At 33.6% G+C, this 22,650-nt stretch overlaps 1 protein-coding gene across 5 annotated transcripts in view; it reads right to left on the bottom strand.

Moving 5' to 3' along the window:
* The window catches only part of IMMP1L (inner mitochondrial membrane peptidase subunit 1), a 73,849-nt gene that overhangs the window by 29,317 nt on the left and 21,882 nt on the right, over positions 1–22,650 (bottom strand). For 4 of the 5 annotated variants that reach the window (XM_077772820.1, XM_077772819.1, XM_077772822.1 and 1 more), the window contains exon 3: positions 20,687–20,942. The exons of the other annotated variant lie outside the window; for it this stretch is intronic. In XM_077772820.1, the coding sequence (XP_077628946.1) occupies positions 20,687–20,762 (76 nt within the window). In that variant the 5' untranslated portion in view covers positions 20,763–20,942. The remainder of the gene's footprint in view (positions 1–20,686; positions 20,943–22,650) is intronic. 5 annotated transcript variants of the gene reach the window in all.

Here is a 22,650-nt window from a genome sequence, read left to right as displayed (position 1 = left end):
AATTATGTTGTCTAAGCACTACTCTGCTGCAACTATAAAATTAGGGAAAAGTGGGATAAGTACTACAGCTTAGCTCTGAAATGTGACTTCTGATAAAAAATCCTAAAAGTAGTGAATTGTATATTACATTTTAAAATGAAAATAAAAATGGGTTTACCTGGTATTAGAAAGGGGATATATTATTAAACAAGAGGAAACATACAGCACTTACCAAAAAGCTATTGGTAATACAGGCGAAAGGTGAAATTAGAGGGCGAATCATTTAGCAGTCTACCAAAATTTAAATCATTTGGATTATGCAATAGAATCCACTTGGTTAAAAACATACTCAAAAATACAAAAATGTAACTATACAATGGTTTTGATTCACTGAGAAGGCTTGTTATTCACTCTCATTCAGAAGTAATTGGGGCCCTAAATCCTTTTTTATGACTCGGACAATGCCCAGCTTCAAATACAATGTTTGTAACGAAACGGATTCATAAAATAATAAAATTAATAGAGAGTAATCAAAAGAAAGAAGCTGACATTGTTTCTTTCCTATAGATATTAGCAACAGAATGGAGTTTGAAGTATCTAAAATTACTTTGGATATTAGTCTCTTAAGGAGAAAAAAGAGCTATGTAGCTATTTTGAGAGAAATTTGAGGATAAAGACTATTTGGCCTTGTATTATGAAAGTGCATTGAGAAGCACTCTTGAGGAATATTGAAACTGAGAATAAGAGCTGATAGATTTTTTTAAGAGTAATCCCAGAGTGGAAAGTAGCATTCATAAAAAACACAAATAAGCCACACGCTGCTGGCACTCAGTAGCCTTACTTGCAAAAAGGATTAAGACAGAGGTTCCAAACCTCTGCTTTACATAGTTATTTCAAAGGTCTATGTATCATTATGTGCATACGTGCTCTGGATAACTTCTGCTTGTCCCTTCAGTCTTCTCTCCACCCTTCTCCATACTACTTTGTGCCTTGGAAAACTGACCTACATAAACTACATCAAGGCACTCCCTGTACCCTTTAACTGAATTCCAGCTGGAAGTCAGAGGAAGGAAGAGTTATGTCTTTTCCTGCCTCCTTCCCTGTGGACTCTTCTCAGGCTGGCTGTGTCCTTGGACAAAAGGTCACTGAATCTCCAAAGGCAGTCTGCTATACAGTAATCGCTCTCCTAGGTTCCTACGACCCTTCCTTTACCTGGTCCCTTTGAGCTTAGGAATGAAAACAGATTGACTGATGCTGGTTCCTGTGCTATCCGTGATGATTCTCCAATCCCCTGCATACACTTCTGTAAATAAACCTTTCTTACATTATCCTACTTTTTGTCAGCTATTTTCCATAGGTATCCTGGTGATACAATATACCATTTACTAAAATAACAACTCAGGTGGAAGGATGGGCTAAATGGGTGGTGGAGATTATGGAGGGCATTTGTTGGGTTGAGCACTGGGTGTTATATGTAAGTGATGAATCACTAAATTCTATTCCTTAAACCATTATTATGCTATATGTTGACTAACATGGATTTAAGTTAAAAAAAGAATGTTAGCTTCCGAAAAAAATTTTAAAAAAACCCCTCATCATGTAGAAGTTTACAATATTTGATGTTAATGAAGGAATTCTCATAAACAGACATTTGTAAAACACTGCTGATGGGTATGCAAAATAGACAACCCGTAAAAAGAGGAATGTGGCTATTGTAATAGCATACACATTTTACTCTCTTACCCAACCATCCCACTTTCAGGAATTATCCAGTTCCAAGATTCAAACACCATGTGCACAAGATTCTTTATATTAGCATTACTGAAATAGCAAAACCAGAAACAAGCCAAATACATATCCATAGGAAATAGGTTAACTAAATTAAGGAACATCCACACAAAGGAGTTCTATATACCTGTGGGCGTGAGGGGGAGAGTTCTATCAGGTAATAACAAATGATTTCTAGGATAAACTGCTTAAAAAAAAGCAAGCTGCAAAAAAGTATATATAGTAATTTATCATTTCTGGAAAAAGGAAAATATATTCTTTTCAAAGAAAAAGAAAGTAAACCAGAAAATGATGAAAATGGTTACATTTATAAAAGGAGTAGATGAGAACAGTGTGAAAAGGATAAGGGTGAGTATACCTCTATATACAGTTCTGAGGCACATGCTTTACACTGTCAAAAAAATAGAAGCAAACAAAAAACGATGAAAAAAGGGAAATTGAAAATGGAAAACAAACAAGAAAAATAGGCCTATTTGTATACTCAAAATGCTTACACTACCAAGCAGAAGAAGTAATTCAAATATTTTTGAAAACAGTATATAGTAAGATATAGTCTTAAGGTCAAAAAAATTTGCAAATGAAATCGTAAACTGCTCTTAGTAGGTTTGTTCTTGTTTCTTTTATGTGTTTCAGATAATACAAATGAGTAAACATATAAATTATCGGAAGCAAGATTCTCAGTGTTAGAAAGAAGCCAGAAATATGGAATAATAGGTTAGGAAGGAATTGAAGATATCAAAACAAATTTCTTAAGTTTATTTATTCTGAGAGAGAGAGATCATGTGTGAATAGGGGAAGGGAGAGGCAGAGAAAGAGAGGGGGAGAGAGAGAGAGAGAGAGAGAGACAGAATTCCAAGCAGGCTCCTCACTGTCAGCAAAGAACCCAACACAGGGCTCAAACTCACAAACCGTGAGATCATGACCTAAGCCAAAATCAAAAGACACGTAACCAACTGAATGGTCCGGATGCCCCAAAACAAACATTTAAATAAAGAAGTGTGTGTGTGTGTGTGTGTATTTGTCTGCTTGCCTATATTAAATATCATCCTAGCTCTGAACATTGGAAAGACCACTAGAAAGAAGCAATGACACTGTAGTACTAACGAACACACCTAGCACACAGATTTTTTGGTTTCCAAATATCATTCCCCAATAGGAGAAATGGTTTAGGGCAGAACAATCTTGTGCCAGAAAGCAAGCTTGTGCTCAAAGAAAAATGGAGTCATAGAAACTACTTTAAAGGTTCTCTCACTGGCCGAATTGGGATAAAAAAAAAAATAACACCAATAGATGATACATTTGATTTAAAATGAAATCTATTGAGTACATAGTAATTTTTAAAAAGATGTATGTGTTAGAGATAAGAAACACTCTTTATCAAAAATAGTAGCTAATAAATATAGAGGGAATAAGAGAACTACCATCAATATAATAATTGATTCAGGCAAGAGTCATTAATAGATGCTAAATATTACTGGGTGAAAAGTTGTTGGTAAATGGGATATATGCAAAGTATTAAAGTAAATAATTTATTATTCACAAATAAAATACACAAAGAGATCTGGTAAACATCTTAACTCAGCAAATTTAGTTGCATAAAGGTACAAACTGATGTTATATACCTTCTTTTTTTATTTTTATTTTTTTTTTTTAATTTCTGAGAGAGAGAGAGAGAGAGCATGAGCAGGAGAAGGTTAGAGATAGAGGGAAATACAGAATCTGAAGCAGGCTCCAGGCTCTGAGCTAGCTGTCAGCACAGAGCTAGAAACAGGGGCTTGAACCCATGAACCGTGAGATCATGATCTGAGCTGACGTCAGACACTTAACCAACTGAGCCACCCAGGAGCCTCATATACCTTTCTGACATGATGTAAAAACAAGTACATCATCATGTGTGTACTATTTTTGCCAAAAATGTGTAACCTAAATCTACTTATGAATAATCAAGACACATCCATTCCATAAATCTTTTGTGGTCATCGTACAAGACAACTTCACCAATTAAACAAATATAAGATTAATAAAAGAAAAAAGTAAGACTACCATTTTAAGTTACAATAAGGACATGACAATCAAATACTGTATAACTAGACCCTGGAATGAAAGAAAAAAAAACAAATTTGAACATGGTTTGTAAATCAAATATATCGTTTCAGTATTAAATTTCTTTATAAAATTTATTTTAATTTTTTAAGTTTATTTATTTATTTTGAGTGAAACAGAGAGCACAAGCAGGGCAGGGGCAGAGAGAGAGGAGAGGGAGAAGCAGGCTGGGTGCTATCAGTGCAGCAGAGCCTGACATGGGGTTCAAATTCACGAACCGTGAGATCGTGACCTGAGCCAAAATCAAGAGTGGGACACTTAACCAGTTGAGCCACCCAGGTTCCCTCAGTGTTAAATTTCTTAAAAATATCATGACTATGCAGGAGAATGATCTTGTTCAGAGGAAATAAACACTGATTTAGAGATATGTGGGTAATTTTCCTATCATTTACTTCTACTGCTGAGATGATAGATACAGAGTTTATACACATACGCATATATACATATATACACACATATACATTTATATGTATATGTATATATACAGAGGAACAGAGGAAACTAATGTAGCGAAATGTTCATTATAAATCCAGATGGAGTGTAAATGAATGGGTGCTGCATTATTTTCTTTTCCAATTTTAGTATAGAATATAACTTTTTGAAAAAGCACTTGGAGGAAAAGTGTATCCTCACAGTCATTCAATCATTCAACAAATATTTACTGAGCTTCTATTATATGCCAGATACTGCATGCAGCCCTGGAAATACAATAGTGAGCATGATGCCTGTCCTTGCAAAGCTTATAATTTATCAGGATTGATGTTACAAACATACAGAGTAAAGAAATAAACACAGAAATACATTAAATAATTTCCAAAAGGCAACATTAGGGTAAAGTGATAAAGACTGATGAGTGGGGCATATATTCTTTAGGATGAATCAGGAAAGATTTTTCCAAGGAAATACCGCTGAAGTTGAGTTCTGAACAATAAGAAAATAACGATGGAAAGGACAGAAGAATTTTAAAGGCAGAAAAAATGACACGCATGTGCTTAAAAAAATAAACGAAGGTTGGAGCATTGTGTGAAGGACATGAAATGAGACTAAACAGATAGGCAAGATTATTCAAGGTCTTGCAGATTTTGGGATTTTATTCTAAGACTAACGGGAAGCCACTGAAGGATCTTAATTAAACAGAAGAGTAACATAACTTGATTTTCAACTTAATATCACTCTCATTGCAATGTAGAGGAAGGACTGCAATGAGGGCAGAAATAAAAACGCTGGCAAGGCAGTTAGGCTGGACCAACTACAGTGGTGGAAGTGAAAAGTGGAGAGAAAGGAATGGGAATGGATTTGAGAAGCTTAAGAGGCAAAATAAGTAGCAGGGAAAAAAGAATCAGGATGACCCTCAAGCTTCTGGATTCAGTAACGGGGTAAATGGAGGTCTATCCACATGGTTTTATTCATACACATATTTGGAACAGAAGAGAGTCCAGTTTTGGCCATGTTAAATTTGATATATTCATGACATCTTCAAGGGGATGTGTATGAGAAGAGCTCTGGAGTGCAAAGCAAGTTTCATACATGACAAGTCTTGGAAAAATAAGCCCTATCACAGTGAGGCTTGCATTCTACTGCAAACAAGAGAAAACCAGAATAAAAGGAACTTTTAAAGGGAAGGGATTTATTTTACTTTAAAAAAATTTTTTTTAATGTTTTATTTATTTCTGAGAGAGAGAGAGCGTGAGCAGGGAAGGGTCAGAGAGAGAGGGAGATATAGAATCTGAAGCAGGCTCCAGGCTGAGCTAGCTGTCAGCACAGAGCTTGAAGTGGGGCTCGAGCCCACAAACCGTGAGATCATGACCTGAGCCAAAGTCGGACGCTTAACCAACGGAGCCACCCAGGCGCCCTGGGATTTATTTTCTAACAACATTAGCTACTACATCCAAGTTATAAGCAGAAAAATAATATTAAGAGTTAACTCCTTACTAATTTGTTGTCTTTTTATCCAGGAAAAAAAAAACACAGTCATTCCATCTACATCTAACTGGAAAAGACTATGTAACTAAAGGGTGCTAGGAGAAAACTGCCATTTTATTTTTAAGTGTTGTGGCACTCGTTTACCTTTAAAAATCATTAGTATTATCTGAAAAAAAATTAAGACAGGAGACAACAAAATAGTCAAATCTTTAGAACATTTTGGCCATGTAGGCAAGCTAACCAGTAGAGCAGGGTGTTTTCACCTTCAGCAGTACTAACACGTGGGGCCAGACAAGTCCTTGTTGTGGGTGGCTATCTTAGGCACTGTAGGATTTTAGCAGCATTTCTGGCCTCTAGATACCAGTAGTGTCCCCTTCCCCAGTTGTGACAAACTAAAATGTTTCTAGACATTGCCAAATGTTCCCTGGGGTGCAAAACCACCCTCAGCTGAGAGCCACTGCGGCAGAATAACAGAACATGGCACTGAGCAGGTTTTTTAAAACAGAAACATAGTGGCATGCTTGACAGCCAATGCTAAGAATCCCACAGGGAAAGAGGCTAATGATGAGGCGTAACTGCTAATGAGAGAGGGGAAAAAGGAGAGAGGGGAAATAGATTGAATATTGAAGAAAGGAGGCAAGAGGAGGACTTTAATGCCAGTTTTGAAAGAGTGGCTTATACGGGATTACCCTTCTTGGGGAAAACAATAAAGTAATTATAAAAATCTGAATAAAATATACAAAATACCTGTTTTGATGGATTAGGCAGCAATCTAGGCAAGATGTGAGGAGCTAGGATCTATGAACGAATGGAAGAACATGAGGCAAGCTCCACATTCACCTGGCCTTTTCTCTGAGAGTATTGACAAATTAACAGCACAGGAAAATAAGAGTTTTAGCAGAAAGTAGCAGGCTCACTTAGCCAAGAAAGTAGATGGCACATGAGGGTCAAGCTGCAAACAGGAAGGAACCGAAGTCTCTCCTAAACTGCCACTGAGCAGAGTGTGATTCCCAGAACACCAGCAGAAAGCAGTAGATAAAAGGCTACAAACCTAAGCAAAGGTATCAGCCACCACAGAAAAACCACACCATGTGAGGGAGACAGTGGCTAGATTTCAAGACCCTCCAAGGCTGGCCATGTTAGGACTACAGTAAGGTTACCACTGGTGTGAGCGCAAGACTGAAATAGATCAGCCTTAACAGAGAATATAACCAACCCTAGACAGGATTAAAGTAACTTATTCATACACCATCTACCTGCAGGAGAAAAACAAAAGTAAAAGACTTAATTTTCATAGAAAGAGCACATTATTTAAAACTCCTACAATATTTTTTATAAACTTAGAATAGAAGGCCATCTTAAAAAAAACTGATATATAATTCATATACCATTAAATTCATTAAGGTGTGAAATTCAGTGGTTTCACCCCCAAGCAGACTCAGCACTGTCAGGACAGAACCTGATGCAGGGCTTGAACTCACAAACCATGAGATCATGACCTGAGCCTAAATCAGAGTCAGATGCTTAAATGACCAAGCCACACAAGGTTTTTAATATATCCAGAGGGTTTTAGTATATCCATCACCGTTACCTAATTCCAGAATATTTTCATTATCTCAAGAGAACAGAAAACAAAATCCAAACCCCAAAACCCTATACCCATTAGCAGTCGCTCTCCATTCCTTCTCCCCTTCCTTTTACAACCATGTGTGTATGGTTTTGCTTATTCTAGACATTTCATACAGATAGAATCAAACAATAAGTGGAATTTTTTATTGGCTTCTTTTACCTGGGACATGTATCCAAGATTCATAAATGTTGTAGCATAAATTGGCACATTATTCCCTTTTATGGCTGTCAATATTTCAACGCATGGATACAACATTTTTGTTTACCCTTATCAGTTGATGGACATCTGGGTTGTATTTACTTTTTAGTTATTATAAAGAATGTGCTATGAACATTTGTGTACAAGCTTTGTGTGGTCATAGGTTTTCAATTCTCTTAGATATATCTAGGAGTGGAATTGATGAGTCACATGAAAATGTTGTGTTTAACTTTTTGAGGAACTGCCAAACCATTTTCCAAAGTGGCTGTACCATTTTATATTTTCACATACACAGCAATATATAAGGATTCCAATTTCTCTACATTCTTACCAATACCACTTGTTATTGTCTATACATTCAATAGAGCCACCTTAGTGAGAGTAAAGAGATATTTCATTGTGACTTTGATTGGCATTTCCTAATAACCAATGATGTTGAGCAGCTTTTTCAGGTGCTTAATGTATGTTTATATATCTTATTTGGGGAAATGTCTATTCAATCCCCTGACAGTTTTTAAAATTAGATTATTATAAGTTTTAATTTAGTTCAATAAATTATTATAACCATGTTATAAAATAGGACCAAGTGACTGCATTCAATCAAGGCAGGTAATAAAATAGAACAAAGTAACTGAAAGCCAACAGAAAAAAATACACAACAGAAAAAACAGGTGATTCAGATATTAATATGAAAATGAAAATAACTGATTAGCATTCAAAAAAACATGGTGAGGTTGAGCAAAGAATAAAATCTATTAAAAAATCAAATGAGGGGAACCTGGATGGCTCAGTCTGACTCTTGATTTTGGTTCAGGTAATGATCTCAGGGTCGGTTCATGAGATCAAGACCCACATCGTACTCTGTGTGGACAGTGAGGGGTCTGTTTGGGATTCTTTCTCTCTCTCTCTCCCTCCCTCCCTCTGCCCCTCCTTCACTTAAGAGCACACTCTCAAAATAAAGAAAAAAATTTTTTTAAATCAAATGAAAATTCTACACAACACACAACCGCAGAATAAAATAAATAAAATTTAAAGTTCATTACGTTTACTAGCAGATTAGACTCAACTTAACAGAAGACAAATGAACTAGAAGGCAGGTTGGGAGAAAGTAATCAGATGAAGCACAGAGAGGAAAACTGGTGGACAATACAAGAAACAAGTATAATCAGAGATCTAAAGAAAAAGAGAATAGGACAGAAGGAATATTTTGAAGAAACACTAGTAGAGAGCTTTCCAAAACTGATAAAAGACACTAACTCACAAATTTAAGAAATTTAGTAAACGCTAAACAATATAAATACGAAAGAAATACACAAAATACATCCAGGCCCAGTACAGTAAAACTACTGAAATTAAGGCAATAAGAAGGCTAAGTTGTTAAGACAGTAAAAAGATTAGTTGTTTCCAGGAATTGTAAGGAGGGATGAATAGGCAGATAACAGAGGTTTTTTTACGGTTAAGAAAATTCTATGGTACTGTAATGATGGAAACAAGTCATTACATATTTGCCCAAGCCCACAGAAGTAACATTAAGAATAACACCAAGAATAAACTGTAATGTACCCCATGAACTTTGAATGATCATGATGTATTGGTCAATGGAGGCTCATCAATTCTAACAAGTATACCACTCTGGAGGGAGATGTTGATAATGGGATGTCTATACATGTGTTGGGGCAGGGAGTACATGGGAAATCTCTGCATCTTCCCATCAATTTTGCTGTAAACCTTAAACTTCTCTAAAAAAATATGCTGAAAAAAAAAAAAGACAATGAGAAAAGTTTAAAAGTGGTCAGAAATACAAACTAAGTTATTTTCAAATGAAGAATTTTGTCTGTTCAACAGAATGGAATGGAATGGCTACCTTTTTATAAGAAAAATGGAAACCAGAAAAAACACCATGTGATCTTTAAAGTTACGAAATAACTGATTCTCTAGATTCTGTAAATCTAGAATCAGTGAAAAATCCCTTAAAAGCTAGAGCAAACTAAAAAACATTTTCAGAGAACAAATTTTGAGAAAACTTTTTGCCAGTGCACCTGTAATAAAATACATACTAACTAAAGGAGTAATTCAGGCCAAAACAAAATGAAACAGGTAAATGCAAGATGGAACAAAGAAAACACAGAGTACATATCTGGATAAAGATAACAAAACCATTTAAACAATGTCAACAATGTTTTAAGGGCTATGGGACAATTTGAATTCTCCAATACACAACAGCACAAAAAGCAGAAGGGACTTAAATGATGTTAAAATAAGTTTCTGCACAGTTCTAAAAGTGTGACAGTGGTATTTGAGTTAATGAATAAAAAGCCAAAAATTCATGTTATATAATATAAAGAATAAAAATATTAATAAAAATTTTTTTGAAAAAGGATTATATACCTAATAAGCTAAGAAAAAAATTTTGAGTGAGGAAAAATACTTTGATTCCAAAAGAAGACAAGAAAGAATAAAAGAAAAACAGAGACAAAAACACAGAACTAACAGAAAGATGGTAGACTTACTTCAAAAATATTGCCCATTAAATCTAAAAGAATTTGCCAATTAAAAGATGAAGATTGTCAGATTAGGTTAAAAGAAAAAAACATTTCCTAGTCACAAACTTTAAATATTAAGCCACATAAATTATGACAGTAAAAGAAATTCCATGCAGACTCACCATTTATTTATATCAGTATGAGAACAAACAGGCTTTAAGGTTGTACTACACACAAAAAGAAGTATTTGACAAGAATAAAAGTATTTTAAAAATTCAAAGGATCAAAAATCATGCAAAATATATTTTCTGAAATATTTAACAAGAGTTATATTAGAAATCAATAACAAAAAGATAATTGAGCATTTCCAAATGTTTGGAAGTTAAACACACATCTTTAAAAAATTCCCAGTTTTTACCTAACAATAAGAGAACTATGACACATCCAAAACTGTGGGAGCCATCTAAAGCAAGAAGAAGAAAATGTATAGCTTTTAATGAATAAAATAAAAATAGATGAAAATTAATGACCTAAGCTTTTATCCAAAAAGAGGCACAGATTAAAACCAAAAAATATAAAGAAAATAATAACACAAATCAATGATATAAAAAGCTAACATGCAATAGCAAAAATCTATGAAAGCAAAAGCTGGTTGTTTAACAAAATTAGTAAAACTGATAAACCCTAGCAAGTCTGATCAAGGAAAAAACAGGGTGAGAGTGAACACAAATTATCAGTATACAGATTAAAAAAGAGTCAACATAAGAGATCTGACAAACATTAAAGATCATAAAAGGACATTATCAAAAACTTTAGCCTAAAAACTCTAACATTATAAATTAAGTTAAATTTAAGTTTAATTGATACAATTTACCAAGAGTGACAAAATAGATTAAAAATCTGGGGGGTACCTGGGTGGCTCAGGCAGTGAAGCCTCTGACTCTTGATTTCAGCTCAGGTCATGATCTCAGGGCTCATGAGTCCAAGCCCACATGGGGCTCTGCACTGACAGCTCAGAGCTGGCTTGGGTTTCTGTCTCCCTCTATTTCTGCCCCTCTCCCACTTCCTTTCTCTCTCTCAAAAAAAAAAAAAAAAATCTGGACACTCTTATCAGGTATACAAGAAATTTAATCTGTGATTAAAAATACTGCTACAAAGAAAAATCCAGGCCCAGATGGCTTCACTGATAAATTCTTCCAAACATTTAAGGAAGAAATCACATCAATCATAAATTGTGTCAGTGAATGAAAATTAAGGAATACTTCCTATCTGGTTTTATGCAGTCAGTATAACCTGGATACCAAAACTTGACAAGGGCATAACAGGAAAAGAAAATTACAAAACAAATTGTCTCATCAACATAAATACAAAAAAATTCTAAACAAAACTTAGCAAATTGAATACAATGGTATATAAAAAAGAGCATGAGCAAATGGAGTTTAATACAAGAATAGAAAGTTGGCAAAATATTTTAAAATCAATCTGTGCACATTAATAGGATTTTAAAAAATCACATGACCACCCACACTGCTGCAGTAAATGCATCTGATAACATTCAACACTTTGGATAAACTAGGAATAAAAGGGAACTTCTTTTAACCCACAAGAATTATCTACAACAACTAACAACAATAACAAAATCTTAGTGCTTATATCATATTAATGGTAAATCAATGACATGACAATTCACTAAAATAGAAATAAAAACTGGAGAGGCGCCTGGGTAATTCAGTTGGTTGGGCGTCCAACTCTTGGTTTCAGTTCAGGTCATGGCTTCATGGTTCCTGGGTTCAAGCCCTGCATCAGGCTCTATGCTGATGGTGGGAGGCTTGCTTGGGATTCTCTCTGTCTCCCTCTCTCTCTGCCCTTCGTCTCTGCTTCTCCCAAAATAAACTTAAATAAAAAGAGAGAGAGAGAAACTTTCTGGAAAGGAAGAAGTTAAAAGTTCATCATTAACAAATGGGATTTCTCTACACAGTAAAAGAATAAACGTGATTTATCAGAGTCTCTTGATAGAAGATCAGTGTGCAAAAAACAATTGAAACTGGATTCATTCATTCATTCATTCACTGAAATCACTGAATTTCTGCATACTACCAAAAGCCAACTAGAAAACAAAATTTTAAAATACCATATATGATAACTCCAAAAAGCACTGAAGAGCTGAGACAAAGTCAAAGGAAATGTGTAAGATCATCACACTGCTGAGAGAAATGAAGACAACCTAAACAAATAGAAAGATACACCTAGGTTCATGGATTTGAAGAATTTGCGGTGTTATCAATTCCCCTCAAATTGGTCTACAGATTTCATACAATTCCAGTGCAGTATTTTTTTCCAGTAGAAAATGGCACGCTCATTGTAAGGTGTATATATAGAAATGCAAAAAACCTGGAATAGCCAAGACAAACATTAAATAGAATAAAACTGGAGAAGCTTACTTGAAATATCACAATTTATGATAAATTTACAGAAGAGTGTTATATGTAGTGAATCTAGACAAACAGATCAATGATACAGAACCAAATAAAAGAGCTACACTTCTGATTATCTGATTTATAACAAAGGTTTTAATACAGTTCAGTGGGAAAAGGCTGATCTTTCTACTAACTGGTGCCAGGTCAATGAAATATGCATACTGGGAAAAAAAAACCTTGACCCATAACATCATCAAATACAAAAATCAATTTGAAATAGATTACAAATATATGAATGGGAAAGTACTAAAACATGTAGAAAATAGTGACTATCTTCATTACCTTTGAATAAGGCTAAAATATTAATCATAAAAGATTGATCAATTTGATTTTACTAAAATTAAAAACTTCCGTATATCAAAAACACCATTTTTAAAAAGGCAAAAAAACAAACAAAAAACAGACAGGGAGGAATAACTTATCTAGATAGTAATATCTAGATATGTGCCTGGAAAAGGGACATCCAGAATATACAGAGAATTCCAAATCATTTTAAAAAAGACAAACAACTTAACAAAAACTAGGCAAAAAACATGGAGATTTCACAAAAGAGGATAACCAACTGGCTGATATGAAAAGTTCATCATCATTTGTTATCAGGAAATTGCCAACTATAAGAGATATTACCATAAAATCACCACAGTGGCTAAATTACAAAGACACTATGAAAAGCTAAAAAAGATTTGAAGTATAACTGTCAATCACTGCTGGGGAAAGAATAAATTTATAGAACTACTTCAGAATAGTGTTTGGCAGTACCTACCCCTATGATTCAGCAATATTACACCCAAATAGAATTTCATGGAAAGAGCTGCTTAAGTTCATTAAATGGTACATAAAAGGATATTCATAGCAGCTTTATTCAGAATACCCCCAAACTATAAACAACCTAAATACCAACCATTAAGAGAATGAATAAGTTGTGGTATATTCATACAATGGGACACTAAACAGCAATGAAAAGGAATAAAATACTGCTACTTGCAACAACATGAATAAATCTCACAGACATAATATTATTAGTGAAAAAGACAAACACAAAAGCTGTATGATTCCACACGTTATATGATTCAGTTTATATTATTCTCTTTTATGAAGGCTAAATACAAACAAAAGTAAGTGGTGATGACAGAGGTAAAAAAAAATAACTAAATCTGTTGGGCACATATTTGGGCCCAAGTATTGGTTACACAGGTATAAACGTATGTAGAAATACATCACATGGTAGGCACACATGGACTCACATGCATCAATCAATCAAGGCCAGAGAGGATGGGATCAAACAAAAATATATTGGCTTTTAACAGAAGTTGGGACACTTTCTCCAACATAGTAAGAAGGAAAACAAGGTGGGTTCAAATACTGGTTATTTTGTCAGTTTGATGATAGAAAAATGAGGGAGCTATTGCTCCAGATTTTTATTTTCTCAGTCTCATGCACTGAGGACATGAGCAGAGATTGGGAACTCTCAGCATAAAGCCAGCTGGTAAACTGAGAATTGGTTACAGATGTCTTAGTATCCTATTGCTGCTGTAAAAAACTATTACAAAGTTAGGGCTTGGAAAACACAAATTTATTATCTTACATTTCAAACTATACTACAAAGCTATAGTAATAAAAATAAAAAAATGGTACCAGCTTAAAAAGAGAGACATAGATGAATGGAATAGAATAGAATGCCCAGAAATGAATCCACACTTATATGGTCAATCTATGACAAAGAAGGCAAGAATATACAATGGAGGAAAGACAGTCTCTTCAATAAATGATGTTGGGAAAACAGGACAGCTACATGCAAGCAATCAGCCTGAACAATATTTTTCTAGACCTGTCTCCTCAGGCAAAGGAAACAAAAGTAAAAAAAAAAAAAGTAGGACTACATGAACTAAAAAGTTTTTGAACAGTTAAAGAAAACCCTCAACCAAATGAAAAGGCAATGTGTTAAATGGGAGACGGCAATTTAGAAACGATATATCTGAAAAAGGATTAATATCCAAAATATATAAAGAACTCATACAATTCAACATGAAAAAAAGTCCCACAGATAATCCAATTAAAAAATAGGCAGAGTACTAGACATTTTTCCAAAGAAGAAACACTGATGGCCAAGAGATGCAAGACAAGATTCTTAATATTACTAACCATCAGGGAAACGTAAATCAAACCCATGAGATATCACCTGATACCAGTCAGAATGGCTATATCAAGAAGATAAGAAAGAGTAAGTGTTGACCAGGATGTGGAGAAAAGGAAGCCCTCATGCACTGTTGGTGGGAATGTGAACTGGTGCAGCAACTATGGAAAAGAGTATGAAGGTTCCTCAAAAAACTAAAAATAGAAATACCATACAAACCGGTAATTCCACTTCTGGATATTTACCTGAAGGATCCAAAAATACTAATTTGAAGATATATACACCCATGTTTACTGTAGCATTATTTACAATAGCCAAAATATGGAAGCAATCTAAATGTCCATCAATAGACAAGCAGATAAAGAAAATATGGTGTATATATACACATACATACATCCAATGAAATATTTATTACTCAGCCATTAAAAAAAAAAGTGCAATCTTGCCATTTGCAACAACATGGATAGACCTAAAGGGTATTTTGTTAAATGCAATAAGTCAGAAAAAGACAAATACCATATGATTTCACCTATATGTGGAAGCTAAAAAACAAAGCAGAAATACATTCATAAATACAGAAAAAATCTGGAAGTTTCTGGAGGGGATGGGGGTGGGGGGTGGGGGATTGGCCCAAATAGATGAAAGGCACTAAGAGGTGCAATCTTTCAGTTATAAAGTATGTCAGGGAGATGAAAAGTAAAGCATAGAGAATATAATCAATGACACTGTAATAACTTTGTATGGTGACAGTAACTATACTTCTCATGCTGAACATTTTGTAATGTACAGAATTGTTGAATCACTATGTTGTACATCTAAAACTGATATATTGTATGGCAACTACAATAAAATTTTTTTTTAATTTATTATCTTAATGGTTTTAATGTCAGAAATCCAATGTAAGTCTCACTGTGCTAAAAATCAAGGTGTTGGTAGGGTTGCATCCCTTTCTGGAGGTCCTAGGAGAGAATCCTTTCTATGTATTTTCCAGCTTCCAGACGCTGCAAATATTCCTTGGTTTATGGTCCCCTTCCTCCAACTTCAAAGCCAGCAGCATTGAATCCCTCAGACCATTCTTCCATAGTCACATCTCCTTCAGATTATTTCTTCTGCCTTTTACCACTTTTAAGGGCTCTTGTGATTACACTGAACCCACCGGAATAGTCATTCAGGATCCTTAATTTAATTATATTTGCAAACTACCTTTTGCTATGTAAGGTAATACAGTCACAGGTTCTAGGGATTAGGACACTGGACAGCTTGGTTGAGACCTACCATCTACCACACCAGGATACCAACACACTGAACTAGTGTTTATCATAGTGTGGTCACCAGACTAGGAGAATGGGCATCACCTGGCAACTTGTCTGAAATGAAAATTCTTAGGCCAAACTCAAGATTTATGTAATTAGAAAACTAGTGAGTGTCACTCCGCAATCTGTGTTTTAGAAAGTCCTCTAGGTGATTCTGAAGCACAGCAGCATATAAGAACCACTGCTCTAAGCTGTTAGGGTAGCCAGTGGCCATAACTAGCCTTGTGGGGCTTTGCTCATCTAGTCATTTACTATTGTGTGCCATTTAATTTATCATATTCCATGTGTGCTATGAAAAAAATTGGGAAACTTTAGCATAAAGAATTCTTACTCTATAGGAAACAGAATTTGTTGCTTTTTATTCTCTATCACATTTACATTTTTCAGAAATTGATTCATCAATGTAAAGAATTCCTTTAAAGGAGAGCTTATGTACTCTATCAATTAACAGAAATGTGAGGAAAAAGAAATGAAAAATTAAAAATTGTGACTGTGTTACATAATATAGGAAACAAAGTATACAGTAAATACTGTAAATAAAGAATACAGTATATATATTAAAGCTCCATATAATGCTCACATAAAGGCAAAGGTTGATAACTGCTTTCAACAGTTATCTACATTATAGATAAAGAGATTTCTTCCTATAACAAAGTTAGAAAACACTAAGTGGGATGTAGGTAATAATGGCTTCTTTCACTACACATAAGAAAACCTCAAATACCAACCAAAATAACAACAACAACAAATACTTAAATAGTAGTTATTGCCGTGTGCCAGGCACTGTTCTAATTACCTATATTAACTCATTTAGTTCTTACAATAAATCTATGAGAACTTAAGTATCTCATTTTATAGATAAAAAAAATAACTGGGGGACGGAGAGGTTAAAGAACCATTCAAAATAACACAGCTCATAGGCGGCAGAACCAGAACTCAAAATGAGGCAGGTGGGCTCCCAAGTCAACCACTATGCTAGACTGTCTTTCAATTAAAATAAAGAAATTTGTTGGAAACTATAATAAACAGGCATGGGAAAGAGAGAAGTCAGACTGATGTTAAAGCCAACTATAAAGATGAAGCAGAGTGAACTCTAGAAGCTGAAAAGAAACTAGAGATTCCTCTATCCTTATAAGTTTCTAAGAACAGGGGTATAATCTAAGATCTTAATTAATATCTAATCATGCAAGTAGCCTTAGAGTGATTTCAGGATACCTAAAGCTACCAAAAACAAAACAAAAATATCCAACTGATTGTTTAGGTCTAGACTTCTTTTGAAAAGAAGAGAAAGCATTTTATTTCAGAAATATGAGAGAAAAACAGTAAAGAATGTAAATCAAGACTGCCAATTTACAAAAATTCATTCATTTTAAAGTATAAGCAGCCAAAGAAGTGATTAAAATCATAACTGTTTTTGTTTTGAGAAGAACAGTTAGTGAATATATTAGTATTTAAAGAAGTGTTCACATTAACGAAAGGTGAGGAGATATGAATCAGGAAACTACCAACCATCATAGTTTTACTACATTTACCTTCATTTGGACAAGAATGACATTCCTGAGACTTCTGTGATTTCTCAAATTTAGAAACGTCTACACAAAATACATTTTTCCCATATGATTACATATAAAAGAACTGAAAGATATATGTCCATTTCAGACCCTGAATGGAAGATATTGTGACAAGAAGAGAACAACAGACTCATTAAGACATGGATGCTGAACGGTGTACTCTGCGCAAGAGCTCAATAATTCACTCTCACACAGCAGCTTCTCCATCAAAGTAATTCAAATTCCTGCCATTTCAAAATCACCTTCAGGGCTGCTCATGAATTGTTCAAATCCATAATGTTAAATCTACTGTAAGACTTGTGCAGAGGGTATTTTTCTAGAATTACAAATTAAGGAGTTCTGATCCCCATAATCTATGAAGACTTTATTTAAACCTATTTATTTTGATGCATTTCCAGAGGAAATAAATGCCCTCACTTTAAGGTTTAAAGTAGTGAATACTGCTTTACATGTGACTGCAACATCAAAATTACCTAAGAACCTAATTGAAAAACCAAATTCTCTGGCTCCCATCAGAGTTAAATGAACGAAAATCTGTGGGAGCAAAGCTGCAGAATCTATAGTTTTAATAAGCTCCCAGGAAGGAAGCGTCATAAAGGACATTATGCTGTCATTTGAGACAACTGAGACAAACTCAGTATCTTCAGGAATTTGACAAAATTTATCCATTTGTTATTTTTAAACTGAATGTTAACTTAGGAAGAACTTTATGAATTTCATCATCAAACTTTATCATGCTAACGTTTCAATGATTTTCAAAAATCCAGTGTTGTTTTCTGAAATCACTTTTTATATATTTCCAAAAATCAAAACTCATTGTATATTTATAAACCATAAGCAGTTAACATTTTTAACACAAATAACAGCTTCCAAAAGCCTGAAATACCAAAACCATCCTGTTTATCCACCAATAATCTCCCAATGACTATATATGATTCATTTATTTCAGAACAATATACAAGTTGTGCAATCAAGAGTTGAAGGGTATTCATTCAAATGGAAGAATATCATTTAGCATTATCATAGGCTAGCTGTCACTGTGCCAGTCTACAGTTCATGTATGGCTCTTTGGAGAGATACCAAGTCTCATAAATAGTCAAAAAACAAAAAAAAGTTTAGAATCTCTTAAATAATCAAGAATTCCTATGATTCTCATCCTGCTTTTGTTATACCTGACTTATTCCTTTTCAAAAATTTCTTCTCATTTCTCTCAGTCTAGACCCCTTTCTCTTATGTCCAGAATCAACTCCATTAACTTTTACTAATATTATTAGTCACCTGTGACAATAAATTATTTGTAGCTTTTAAAGATAAGTCAGATTTCTCATAAGTTATCAATAAGGTATTAAATTCATTTGAATCTACCTAAAAAGAATGTATATCATTGAGAAGACCTTTTATGTTTACAGTGAATTTAATTAAGATGGTTTATTTGGGGCTTTCTAAAGGAAATAACCATCTCTAATTTGCCTAGGAACAGAGAAGGAAAAAAATACTAACTCTCAAGAGTCATTCAATAAATAGCAGATTTAAAAAGCCAGAAAGTATATACTATGTTAGCTTTGAGACAAATTTTGTTTTGAAAGGAAATCCATTTAAAAAATAATTATAAAATACTATTAACTACTATAAAGTTATCCTGAGAAAATACACTAGCTGGCAAAGTAATTTGAAATTACACATAAACGAAATATTTTGTATTTTAAAATAAGTGATTACGTTATCAGGATAAGAAAAGGAATTTAGTTCATATATTCCATGGATAGACCTTTTAATTGTGATAGTAGAATTTTAAATGGATACCTTTTCAAATACTAAAAATACAAATAGAAGGCTAAAAACTTCCTTTATATACTAACATAATGCAGTTCAGTAAATATATTGTTATTAAAATGTGACAACAAATGAAGAAACATATTTTAGAATACATGAGCTTGAAACCAGTTTGAAAAAATCCATTAATAAAAACAAATTTGCTAGGTAGGTTTGATCAAAGATCTCTACATAAATTTATTATATTTATTGATTTTCTAATAAAGATCTCCTATGAAGAAGAATAAAATGTCCTATATGTAAACAGAGGCTACAAGTAAACCAATGCATTGTGCATAATAGGTTATTAGATTTTATTAATTCTTATAGTTGTAGAAATTATTTTATTCACCTATATATAGTTAAGACTTTTAAATTAAGGTTTTGTAATTATTTTTTTAATAAAAAGCTACTAAATCAAAAACAAGATAAAAATCAAGTTCTATGAATAAATATTTTAAAAGTAAGTATTCTAGGATCATAACACTGACAACACTAATTATCTTTTCTAGTCTTGGCAGTTATGTTGCATACTGTTTTGGGTGACTGATGGGATAATTTCACTTCATTTTCTTTCAGTTTATTCTGGACCATGTAGAAGAAGAATATTAAAATAATTAACACCTCTAAACAAAGTACTTGATAAAGTTTTTAGTTGAAATAAAATGCTTAAAAAAAAACTCAATTAACTAATACATGATTCTAGAGCAAATAATAAAACCTTTACCTGCAAAAGGAAAACTTTCACTAAGAATTTCTGATCTTAAAAAATGTCATTCAGTATTAACTATTTTAGGATTTTTATATATTAAAATCATATACTTTCACAGAAAGTTCTTTTCCTTGGTTTGAGCTAGCATTACCTTTATTATCAAAAATATAAATGTCTATTTTTATATCATTAAAAATGGTTTAACTCACTAGAAACATTTAATCAGGAATCAAACCAGTCTTTAATAAACAGGTAAAATGTATGACAAATTCCTTACACCAATAAATATTTTGATTAATTTAGTGATAATGACCTTATACCTAAAAGAACACTAAAGTATTTAAATATTTAATCTCAAATGTAAATCTTTACCAATAGCAAATACACTGTCACTCAACTGGAAAAAGTATAAAAGATATTATTAATCAACTTTTTTATTTGAAAATTTTAATAAATTTTACATGAGATAGTTTATGTATGCCTTACATAATCTGTAAGTCATATAGCTTATAATAAGGCTACACATTAAAAATAATAAAAAGCACATTCTTCGCCTTGATCACCTGATTTTTTGTTGTTGTTTATAAAATTAATCACAGTTAGCAGGGTAGAAATCGCTTTGAGCTTCATGAATGACATCCAAGAGATGGGAAAGGATTAGTTCTCAGTTGCTGCCAGTTACAGCGCCAGGTGGCTTTTTCTGCAGTGAAGGTGTTACCGATAATCCCATTACACTGGTACTAAATCTTGCAGACATCAAAATTATCACCAAGGTTCCTTTTCATCCCATCCTTTCCAAATGACTGGAAGTCGCTTCACCTGAAAGAAGTCAAATCCACATGCAGCTGCTGTTTTCGCAAGCAGCAAACTCCCTGAGAATGCCAGTCGTGATTCAATTTTGCTGTGCTGGTGGCCCCCTATTCCCTGTCCAATAATACATCTGTTAAAAAATCCTACAGCTACAAATCAAGTTTAATCCTACCAGGGACCTCATGTTGGTCTTGTCTTCCAAAAAGGCAGCAGGTTCTGCTGTCTATCTCTGCTAGCGTCTGGGGAATACCCTTTAAATCCCAGCTCTACTTAGAAGAATAAGCTAAGGATCACAAAACATGACCTCAAAAACCCTGATATGACTATATTCTGACCCAGAGGCATTCATTCTAGGTGAAGATTAGAACTTTGCATAATAAGATTACACAGCAAGTGAATGATATCAAGGGACTATCCATATGCAGCCGCCTGGTTTTCTATAGACAGCCTGTGCTCTGCAATATGCAGTGCAGACGAAAAAGAGCTTGGTCTTTCTAGCTGAAATAAAATAGATTCACATAAATTAGTTGGCCATTTCCAGATTCCTAAATCCCCTATTACATCTTTTATTGACAGCTCCTGTGAGGATAGCACAAATGTTATTCCTTTTTATTCTGTGCTTCTATAACAATCATGCTCTGTAATTGAAATGTACATAGATTATGGCTCGAAATTAACATCTTGTTTGCTGTAATCTTGGATTACAATTGACTGTGTACATAATAAAATTAGGAAATCAATGGATGGATTTATCATCTCCAAGAAACTAGAGGTATTGTTTAAAGAATAGTTTAACATTTTGTGTCAACACTTTAAATGCAGAAGTCACAGAGAAGTCAATAAAAATTTAAGTGAGTAAAAGGATACAACAGGCATCAAGCAATATCTACATAAAAGTTAGATTACATAAAAATTAGCTCATTTCCCTCAAAATTTTAAAGTGTTAAAAATTTCAAAATGTGAAAAGTTCAGAAATCTCCGGATTTTCTCTCGAAACCATACTTGAGCAAGAAGGCCAGTTACATAAAAAGTCTCTACTTTTTATAAAGTAGGTGTAGTGATGGTATTTTATACACATCACTTTGATCATTTTATACTTTAAAATATTTTAATCAATTCAAATCAATTGTAATTCAAGATTTTATAGTTCTTAACTACGTGTTTCTAAAGTACTTAAACACATTCCCTCTCCTTATATTTGAATATATACAGAGCATTTAAAATATACAGAATCCTAGAGAACTTTATTTTCAGTCTTTTTCTTCCAGAAGTTTAAGGCAGTATGAGCTCTAAGCAAACTTATGTGAAAAGAAAGATATACATTCCCACAAATAACTATGCAGAAAAATTCTAAGAATGCGAAGAGGAGTCCTCAACTTTACTTTAAAAAACAAACAAACATATTAAGATTTGCCATGGGATTCTTGTAAAACTAAGCTCCTTGGCATACTTGAAATACATCTGACAAGTTTGATTTGCCCACAGTTGCTGAGGAGCCTAGTACACCCAGTACATTAGCCATTGTTTCCTTATTATCACAGTATATTTATTTAAACATATCTATACAATATGTGATAAGTAGGCAGGAATCAGGTAATATAATTCTAATTTTGTGTGTTAATCAGGCAGATATATATATACCAACAGTATCAGTCGTAGAGCTATAAAAAATACTGGGTGGAATTTCAATTAGATAGCCCATAAACATTCTTTGGTC

The sequence above is a fragment of the Crocuta crocuta genome, unplaced genomic scaffold (genome assembly GCF_008692635.1).
Source record: "Crocuta crocuta isolate KB4526 unplaced genomic scaffold, BGI_CrCroc_1.0 scaffold382, whole genome shotgun sequence".
Classification (NCBI taxonomy): domain Eukaryota; kingdom Metazoa; phylum Chordata; class Mammalia; order Carnivora; family Hyaenidae; genus Crocuta; species Crocuta crocuta.
The sequence above is the reverse complement of the archived record's forward strand: the minus strand, read 5'-3'. Positions and strand labels throughout refer to the sequence as shown.